At 38.4% G+C, this 10,954-nt stretch overlaps 1 protein-coding gene across 3 annotated transcripts in view; it reads left to right on the plus strand.

The window, feature by feature from the left end:
• LOC128011519 (glutamate receptor 3-like) overlaps positions 1 to 10,346 on the plus strand; it is a 35,561-nt gene extending 25,215 nt beyond the window's left edge. Inside the window, exons 14-16 of one of the 3 annotated variants that reach the window (XM_052594009.1) lie at positions 3,913 to 4,027; positions 7,960 to 8,207; positions 8,950 to 10,346. In XM_052594009.1, the coding sequence (XP_052449969.1) occupies positions 3,913 to 4,027; positions 7,960 to 8,205 (361 nt within the window). In that variant the 3' untranslated portion in view covers positions 8,206 to 8,207; positions 8,950 to 10,346. Of the gene's footprint in view, positions 1 to 3,912; positions 4,028 to 7,959; positions 8,208 to 8,949 lie in introns of those variants that run through there. The other 2 variants (XM_052594016.1, XM_052594025.1) reach the window with 2 other exon arrangements.
• Positions 10,347 to 10,954: the final 608 nt, after the last annotated feature.

Genomic DNA, 10,954 nt, shown 5'->3' on the forward strand with positions numbered 1-10,954 from the left:
TGTGACCCTTTACTTGGCTAATGGAGGAAAGGAAGCAGAGGAGGAGAAGAATAAAGTCTAGGGTGGGTGGATGTGTGGAGGAAGGTCAGGGTCTCCAAGAGTGCAGCTTATTAGGAACCACCTCGAGGGTTTGTTTGTTCATGTGGTAAAACAAGCAGCTTGTTTTATCTAAAATAGGCTAGGTCCTCTCTGGCTCTTCTCTGATCTGTAATGATAGATCATCTGAAAATGTACTGTTTGTGTATACCAGGCATCAGGATTTAATGGGCTATCAGCAGAAAGATGTACGAGGATCTCTTTCTAAAGCATAGAGGATTGGCTGAACCTGTTTGATGTTACACCCGAGGTGTAATGGCCATGACGTGAACCTTGGGTGTGCCTTATTTTTCTAATAATTCAACGACCCATCATCAGTTATTCTTTACTTTACTGTACTCATGTCATTCAGTGGTAGACCATTGTGTTAGCAGTGCAAAAGGTTGTGGGTTCGATTCCCAGGGAATACGTTAGGTAAAAATGTTAGCCTGAATGCACTGTAAGTCGCTTTGGATAAAAGAAATAACTTTTTTTTTTTTACTTTCTTCTGTGAAACATCAACATATTTTGTCTATACAGTGGTCACCGAAACGGTTTGGTTACCAGCAGTTTTCTAAATATTTTCTTTTGTGTTCCACAGAAGAAATAACGTCAAAAGGGTTTTGAATGACACAAGGGTGAGAAAGTGATTCCAGAATTTATATTTTTTGGTGAATATACTTTAATAGTTTTGGAGCTGTAGTTTAGCGTAGATGTTGCTCGTGTGTTTACATTGTAGTTTAAAAAATGCTCCAAAAGTTATGAAATGCCCTGAGCAAAGTGTTTTGGGTTTTGGACAATATCAGCATAATGATACATTTTATTTTTTGGTCTAAATGCAGTCAAGTATTTTGCATTTATCACTGAAGACCAGCAACAATGAAGTTATTAAATTTTACAAGTTAATAGCAATACATCAACACCATATTCAGCTGTGATGCCTAATTACTGTATTCAGTTTACCTTGGGTTTCTTTTTCGAAGTCAGCACGCCTTTATAGCTTATTGATTGATAATTAGGTTAGTACATAAACATACCAATTAGAACAGTTTAGAGATTAAAAAAACTGTAATATTTCAATGCATTCTGAAATCATACATTTTAGTTAATAACATTTTTTATTAGTTTGTCTTATCCCTTACAAAGTCTTCACAAATGACAAGGATTTATGCTGATATTATCCAAATCACTAAGCATTTCCAAACATTTGGACATGTTGACTGATTGTTTGTTAGTGATAGTCGAAAAGTGTGAAGACTTTGGTATCGTCACAAACAGCCAGATGACATTTTTTATTCTATTTTTTCTTTTTGGAAGAAAGAAACGTGGTTTTGGTCTTTGGCCAACTTCCTGCCGCAAGTATGCAAATCCCTTTGGAGCCACCAGCTTTCTCAGATTATTCTCTGAATTGACGTTTAACCCATGGAAAAGCCCGTAGCTCCCTTGTTTTTGGGATTATAGAAAAATATTTGCCCGCTGGGCCAGACAGTCATGAAGGGCCAAAACATCACAGGAAAACGTGAGAATTCTAATAAAACACTCCTAGAAATCAAAGGTGGAGGAAGATCTGGTGACGGATTGCTGACTCACAAAGTGCATACATTCATCTGCATATGGGTGCACACACACAACAAGAAAGCACAAATTCAGTATAGTCACACACACTTCTCAATGAATTTATGGACACTTTTCTTTAGCGCCTGTGCCTGCAGAATGGTTACCCTGTATTCAGCCTATCATGAGGGCAAGGCAGCCACACTCAGTCCTGTTAGGTCTTCAGAAGCGAGTTCACTGCAGTAATTGGCTCTCGCTCTAAACTCAGAGACCAAAATGGCTGCCTAGTCCATGCATTGATAAGTAGAGCATGCTGGGTAGAGGGTGTCTAGTCTGTTATGACATCACAACTGCATGTTCCTCATTTATTGACTTCTATCTGATCCAAAATGCATGAATGGAGTAATTCAGCAAAACCCAGCAGGTATGCCATACTATTAGCGCACAGCAAAATGAAAAACAATACACTGTAGTATGCTGTAAATATACAGAAAATCCCAGCACATATAGCGTAAAGCAGCAGTTCTCAATTCCAGTCCTCCTGTCCCCCTGCTCTGCAAATTTGTTGTATTTCTTATGGCTTCAGATGTTTGTTCTATTCGAACGTAAGTACCCTGCGAAGTGGACATCACCGGATATTCCACCATGATTCCAGTTCCAAGTGCATTAAAGTGAGCAAGACATGAATTTAAATTGTATTTATTTACTTAGGAATATGATATCACACTTCCGTTTGTGAAGAGGTTGCGCAGCGCAAATCTGTGAATGAATGTTCGGAAGTAAAGTAAACTTCAACAGATTTCCCCTGCTCAGGGAGCAGAGAGCAATGAACACTGTGTAGGGACCATGTCAATGGGAAAAGAGTTAATGCACGGAGCTCACTTCTAAAAAGCTGATTATCTGAATCAGGTGTGTTAACACAGAAAGACATACAAAATATGCAGAGCTGGGGGGCACGAGGACTGGAATTGAGAACCGCTGGCATAAAGCTTCACATAGCAAACATGCAGTACAGCAACAGTAGTGAAAATTTACGTCAAAACAGTAGGAAGTGGTCATAGATATAAGAATCAGGGCCTCTTTTTTGCGCATGGATTACTGATAGATCCAGCTGTTACTGGAGGTTTCTATGCTCATATACAGGATTCAATTTAACATAAACAGTATTAGACTATATCATTATCCATTCTATTTCTATCATTCTAACTAGAACACACTGTTGAAGTAGTAGCAATGTATTAATGTATTAGGGATTTAAAATTTTGATTTTAATTTAAAATTTTAAGAAACTATGTTTGTAAAGTTCTGTTGCATGGGTAGAAATGAAAATGAAGCAATATATTGTGGCTTTTTACACCCATAAATACTAATTGAATGTACTCAAGCAATAGGTCCATCTCTCCCTAATTTAATCACATTCTTTCAAGGTATTATTTGTCAGGTGTCAAACCAATCGATGTCTGAAGCTGACTTGTGTTACAGCGGTAAGTATGGAATATTTGCTTTGCTGGATTACGACCCTCATCATTTAGCAGAAGGAAAATAAACTGAGTTTCCCAGCAGTCCTGCTGATGACATACTAACATCTTACAAAACGAAATGCCCAGAAGGAATAGTAACATCTTTAAGCAGTACTGTTTCTATTATTTTGTATGTCCTGGAAATCGTTGCAAATAAAATTTTCAATAGGATGCATAATGCAAATATCTTCCAAATCCCCTCATATTAATATTTTATTTACATGACTTTAATGAAAGATCTGTGTTTTCGTTTGTAAGATGTTTTGCTTCAGCCCTCACCCACCACAGACCGGTTCCCCTTCTGACTGCTGGGTCCTGTTTTGTCTGTTAGTCAAGTAAGGGTTTTTTCTCCTGATGGATCCAGCTTGCTGAATACTGGGTTAGAAAAGCTGCATTTGCACCACAATTAAAATAACGAAACTCACCTGCCCAATGCTGTTTTTAATTATGCTCTGTTTGGCTGATACCACGATTACTCTCTCTGCCTCTGTTGGAACAGTGAGTGCCGATTACTCAAAGCGATAACAGTAGGTAGCACTGCCAGGTCGAAGGTCGAAGGTAACACTGAGGCTAGCCCTGCCTGCATTCCCTCTCTCTCTCCACCTCTCCCTCTCTTATTCTCTCGCTGTCTACGATATCAACAGCACAAGGCCAGGTGTCCTACAGTATCACTTTGGTTAACAGATATTCAGTAGGTTTAAGTGTTAATAACATAAAATAACATAATGGTGCCATGTTATTTATGTTATTTCCCCTCGTGAAGAACTCCTGTAAACCTTGCAGTGTTGAAACTCAGTGAACAAGGCATCTTAGACAAGCTGAAAAACAAGTGGTGGTACGATAAGGGTGAATGTGGGACCAAAGACTCTGGGAGTAAGGTTAGTCTGCTCAATCATTTACTGCTAACAAACAAACACATTCATATTCTACAAATACAGTATCACAACACGCCCCAGCATCATTTACTGTTTTTAATGGATTTAGTGGATTTGGCCCCAGATGGATTCACTTAATTTTGGCCCCTTCCTGTGAAATAATCTTTACGTATGCAGTTTTTCTAATATCATGTAGTACCTTTAGGATTAATGAAACAACACAACAGGAACCCCACCCATCACACACACACACACACACACACACACACACACACACACAAACACACACAGAGAGAAAGAGATATGACAGATTTACAAAGCACTTAAAAGTGTACATCATTCATTATTTAAGTGTTAAGTAAAAGTATTTTGCAGTAATTATACATAACAGAGATTTAGCAAGTTTACAAGTTAACTGTTTCATTAGATTTGTTTCTATTCTGCTGCTGTGACATTGACTCATTCTCAATATTGTTGTGTTTAAATCATCTCTAGGCAACATTCATAGTTATTAATGATCAGAATTAAAATTTAAAAGAAACTATTATTTCTAATTGGCCTGATGCAATGATGAATTATCATGTAATGCTAATGAAGGGAGTAAGTAGGAATCTGAATGCTTTATATTATTTGAAAATGGATCAAATCTGCTTAAGTGGATGTATACACCTGGGAAATATCCCTGGTAAGTTTAGCACCCCCCCTATCCCCGCCTTTATTAGCTAGTGGCATCGGTTTAATAGAGACCACTTTCAGGAAAGCATGTTTGCCTAGAGACTCTAGTTAGTGAGAATAAAATGCACTTGTTTTATTACAATTCTTTATGTAATCCAGTCTGATAGAAAAGTTACTTAACTCTAAAAACATGTCCCATATGCATATGCACAGCAGAGGCTTTACCACGGACTAAATGGGCCTGTAACAATGGTAAATGTATTAAAAAAAACAGGTCTCTAGCTTTGCATTTAAGACAGTAATGCTACACTCCCAGTCCTCTGTTGCTACGGTGCCCTTTCACAGTCTTCGAGTAAAGACAGACCATGTTTGTGAGTGTTGGTAGACAGTCAGGTTGGTGGTCACAGCAGCAGAACCGAGTCCTGTTGAGGCTTGTCTGTGTTTTGAGGTGTGCCGTTGGTCGCATGCAGGTGTCTGTTAATGAGTTTTGAAGGCTGTGAAGCTTGCAGAAGTAGTTCAGAGAGGGGAATTGCCATAGTAACATCAATATTCTTACCCCTTCTTCTCCTCTTCCTCTCTTCCTCTATTAAGATGGCAGCCCGAAGAAGCCAGAGGATCTGAATGTAGTTCTCTGATGGCAGATTATTTGTAATGTTTCTGTACTGACTCAACTTCACCTCTAGAGGGGGCAACAGGCTCAGAGCTGGCTCTTCACCTGTGTGTGTGTGTGTGTGTGTGCGCGCACGTGTGTGTGTGTGTGTGTGTGTGTGTGTGTGTACGTGCGTGCGTGCGTGCGTGTGTGTGTGTGTTCTATATGAGGGTAATATTTCACTGGCCAGTAGAGTGAATTTATGAGAGGTGAGAAGGAATAATTTCTTCCTCTCTTGAGCAGCCTGAGCTTTTAACACATTAACCTTTGACCTCTGGGCACATCTCATATTGATTTGATGCCCTTTGAATAATCCCTCTAGTACACCTTTTTATTTAGCTCGTCTTCTTTCCCTCCAAGCGAATTGCGTGCTGTATGTGTGTAACAGGACTTGCATGGCTTGTCATTTTTACTAGGTGGAAAGTGGTCGACTAGTCAGTGGATCACTGGTTACCTTTTCTTTCTTTTTTTTTGCCTCTACAGTAGTCTTTCCTGTTTCTGGCATAAAGGGAGAGTGCACAGAAAGTCCAATCTGCTGTATCGAGTGAGAAATTGCAATTTCCACATTCATTTTGCAAAAAAAATGAAGTCTCAATCACTTTTATGTCAGCCTTTAAGCTCCACTTAAATTAAAGGGGTCGTATGATGTGATTTACATTTTTCCTTTCTCTTTGGAGTGTTACAAGCTTGTGGTGCATAAAAATATTTATTAAGTTGCAAAGACTGAAGTCTCAAATCTAAAGAGAAATTCTTTATAAAAGTCAAGACTTGTCCACGCCCCCCAAAACGGCTCATTTAAACACGCCCCCACATGTCTACATCATTGTGTGGGAAGATTTGCAAAATGCCGCCCAAATTTTCACGCAAAGAAAGAAGGTGTACCTTTTATTCTCGCTGTTGCTGCCGGCGCCATTTCGTGGAGAAGATGTGTTTCATTGTGAAAGTGAAACTATTTTGTTTGGCCTTTCCAAAATGAGGACGATATCCACTTTGCCATGCCTAGAGCTGATACTTGCTGGTTGCTGAAAAAATACATCAACTTCGCACTGTGGATTGCCGGATCGGCTTTCACTGTGGATGAAGCAGAGTCCAGCCTGGGCTCCTTCGTCGAATCCGCCGATCATTCCTCGTTATAGCTGCTGGCTGCCACTCACTCAAGCCCCCAGCTGTTCCTCACTCAATCCCCCGGCTGTAGAGTAGCACTTGTTGTTTGTCATTTCTCCGATCACAAATGCAGACATGGTTTTATGTTTACACAGCGCGATATGTAACGCACAAAAAGACAGTAAAATCCCCATTGGATGCAACAACTGCCTCGTTTGTAATGGGTTTTTATCACATTTGTCCTGTCATGCCAGTTTTCTGACCGGGACACGCACAAATAGTATATGTTGAGGGGCATAACATTTCCGTCAGATGCTTGAAACATTTGGCCAATCACAGCGCACTCGAAAGCTAGTCAATCAGAGCACATCTTGCTACTCAGACCGATGAGCTTTGTAAAAAGAGTTTCAGAAGGTGGGATACAGAAGAGAAACAATAATGTACATTATGTGGAAAATAATTTAAGGTTTTTTCATAATTTAAGGTTTCTTTTTTTTTTCTTAAACCACATAAACACATTTCATTACACCAGATAATGTTCTTTTTAGCATCATCATATGACACCGTTAAGTTACTTTCAAAATGTTCATTAACTTTGGATCAATTTTGCTTGAAATTAACCATCTCAGAATTCTGCAGCATTAATATAGCATCTGCTTATAAAGTGCTTTGTGAAAGTAAACCACGTCATGGGCACAAATGGAGGGTTTCATAACAATGTGAGAAGAATCATTTTGGGCTCCCCTAAGAAACTTTCAGTGAACTATTCTTCAAAGAACTGTTTGTTTATTAGTGTTTATTATTAAAAGAATGTTCCAATAATCTGATAATTATTTTTCCTCTATAAATAATTTTTTGTGCATTGGAAGGGTTCAGTGGATGTTAAATAATGATCATGGAACCTTAGATCCTGATAAAGAGCCTTTAGTTTTCAAGAGTGTAATTTCCAGTTTATTTGCTGATTATGGCTCGTTATGTAAAGGCAACGGCACAATTTTTAAAAGTACCATTTTTGTTAGTGTAAACAACGGTTTGATAATCTGATTTATTTAATAATTTTTTACTCCATAAAGAACACTTTTGTGCATTGGAAAGTTTCCATGGATTCTTAATGCAACCATAGATTAACCATTTTTAAGAGAATTATGTAATTATTTCAATTATTTTTGGCCATTATAGCTTATTATACCAAGCTAACAGCATGTACCTCCATGGATACACAGTTTAGCGACAGAGAAATTTTCCTCCTGCTTTTCAGTATATGTTAAGCTAGGACAACTGGAATCATTTGAACCATGACTAGTCGACACAGACCCAGTGAATTGACTAGTTTTGCAACTCCTAGTGTGCAAGAGAGTGAAATTAAAGATCCACTGCTGTGTATGTGAAAGTGTGAATGAGTGCATGCTGGGTAGTGAAAGTATGTTTAATTTGTTAGTTATTATATAGTAGTTTAGTGTGCAACTTCGTACACTACTTCTGTACTAACGATGTCTCCCCCCTACAGGATAAGACCAGCGCGCTGAGTCTCAGTAACGTGGCCGGCGTGTTCTATATCCTGGTGGGGGGTCTGGGTCTGGCCATGACTGTGGCTCTGGTGGAGTTCTGCTATAAGTCACACCAGGAGACCAAACGCCTAAAACTTGCCAATAATGCACAGAACTTCAAACCAGCTCCTCCGTCCACCACACAGAGTTTCACCACATACAGAGAGGGCTATAATGTCTACGGAACAGAGAGCGTCAAAATATAATGGTTCGTCTAAGACTGTTTTCTGTGTGTTTTTCTTGTTTGTTGGTAATACCATTTTTTAAGAAGAAGGTATTAATAATTGGTGATCTACTTCTGATGAGTGATGATATCAGAGTTGGTGTTTAGGTCTAAGGTAAGTAAAGTTTCCCACTGTGTTAAAGCTGCTGTTTTTTGTTGCCGTTTTTGTGTTCACAGTGGATGTGTGTGTGTGTGTGTTCACTACTCACTACTGTGTGTTTGAACTTGGATGGGTTAAATGCAGAGCTCAAATTCAAGGTATGGGTCACCATACTTTGCCACACGTCCCTTCAATTCACTTCAAAACTGTCAGGGATACATACAGTAGTAGTGCTTTAAAGGTGTAGTCACATTTACTGTTTGTTCTACAAATTATCAGTAGGAAAAGGGTGAAATAATTCCCCACAAAGATTTTGGTCAAGTGAAATTGCTTGGTTTGAAAGTTAGCTTCTCAATGAGCTGTGTGACTACACTATCGATAACAGACAGTGGGTCTTTTGTTGCTGAAATTGTGCTAATTTGACCCCACTTAGTCCGGTGGAATTTACAGCAGCTTTAAATTGTTTGCCATGAACAGGAGATCCAACTCTTCAGCTTTCTGCTTTTAGATCAGTGCTTTTTTTAATTTACTGCCTTTTGTCTGAATGAATTGTTCTGTTATTGTCAAAAGAGTGTATCTATCTGCAAGTCTCAAATGGGCCGGGCTGCTCTCTTTTCTTATTCTCAGATTGGAAGCCTGTCCCTTGCTGATCATGTGGTGTGTGGCATGGGATAGACTCTGTCTCTTTGAAACGACTGCAATTCCCTTTAGAAAGTGGACACGCAACCAACCAAAACTCATCTAACCAGAACACTTGTCTTCTCGACTCTGACCACAACCTGAACTTATAATGGCCGGATGGACCAACACCCGCTCGCCCTCTCTCAGTGCCTTACTGAACCAGTGGCAAAACATCCAAACATGCAGACCAATCTCACCAAAGTCATTGAGATGTCCCGCTGGGCGCTGGGTCTAAAACCATGTTTTAATTTATTCTTATTATGATAGGGTATAATGGAAAAGGAGGGAAGGAGAGATACAGTGATGACAGGTTTGATTTGGTTGATCTCATGTTCAGTGATGACAGTGTTTTATGTTTGACAGACAGCTTGTCTTCATGACATCTCGCACTAGAAGGAGTGTCTGCAGACAAACATTTTATGCAATTTGTAGGAAATATTTTTGAAGGATTTTGCTTATTATTTAAAGTTTGTGTTGGGATTCCTCATCAACATAATTGTTATGAATTATGTAAATAATACTTTCAGATACATTATGGCATCAGAGAACTAAAGTCAATATTGTTGCCTATCAGAATTTGTAGTTTTTTTAGAATTTTTTTGTTTTGTTTTGTTCTTAGCATATTTACTTTGTAGTGAATTCTTGCTGTATGTGTAGTGAGTGAGTGAGTGTGTCTGTCTGACTGTGTGTGTGTGTGTGTGTGTGTGAGAGAGAGAGAGAGAGAGAGAGACAGGACACTTCTCTCTTTTCTGTACTGTAAACCCAACAAGAGTGTAAGATTCTAAATTTATTTGCCAAATTACTTTATTCTGAAACATAGGAGATAATGACAGCATATTCATATAGCATCAGCAACAACAACAAAAAATATTCATATATTTCACTATCATAGTCAACGGTTTTCTGCTTGATCAATTCTTTTTTAAGTCAAGCTTAGGAAACTTGACATATTGTATTTACTTTGTTTTAAAATGCTTTAATAAATTATAAATTGATTTTTGATTGATTTATTTTTTAATTGATTTTATAAATGCAGATAAAGTCTCTTGTTTAAATTCTTAACATTTGCTTAGATGGTAATATGCATATTTATTGAATTAATTTGCATGTACAGTAAGGATGAAAACAGATTTCACCTCAAGAAAGCCACCCTTTACATGTTGCTCGTCTCAGTCCTCTGTCCTTCCTCTCCTGTTCCATTCCCTGTTAATAATAATAATAATTAAAAAAATGAATTGAAAAGGTACATCCTGAGGAAAACAATAATCTGTCCTACTGCATGACTGGATCCAACTCTTGAACATTTACGTATATTTTGTAAATAAAGACAGATTTAAGACAAATTTCAACTGACTAATGTGTCATTTCAGCTTTATTACCTGTGAATTTGTACACAAGTTTATTTAATCTCAAGCATTTCCATTTTTCATTGACGCTTACATTTGTCAGGCAATTTCAGTGTATGATTGCCATATAGTTGTCTGTACAAATTAGGTTGGAAGGAGAAGGTATTTTAATGTTGAACAACACCTTATGCCATCTTAATTTTGTTATATTTTATCATGTCTGACAGCTACACAGCTGGAGCTCTGCACAGCTGACTGGCATGTTCCACTAAACCAAAGAACCACGAGATCTTGTCAAAAGCTCTGAATTCTAGATTAGTGTTTCCAGGGCTAAATGAAGAGGTGATCTTATTTATAATAACTCACTTACAAATAATCCTCATCACAAATGCAATACATGCAACCTGCTGAGCAAGCGCCAGCTGTGCATGTAAATGTAGTGTACGCTGGACAGCAGCAGCTGACAGTTAAACAGATTTGCGTAGAAAGAGATTAATGGTAAAGTGCTTCACTGCAACTGTTTTAGAGCTTAATAACCAGTGCAGTTCTGTTTGATTCCTCTGAAGGCTAACCAGTATGAATGGTTTATGGTTTGGTCACCAGAG

This window comes from Carassius gibelio, chromosome A5 (genome assembly GCF_023724105.1).
Source record: "Carassius gibelio isolate Cgi1373 ecotype wild population from Czech Republic chromosome A5, carGib1.2-hapl.c, whole genome shotgun sequence".
NCBI lineage: Eukaryota > Metazoa > Chordata > Actinopteri > Cypriniformes > Cyprinidae > Carassius > Carassius gibelio.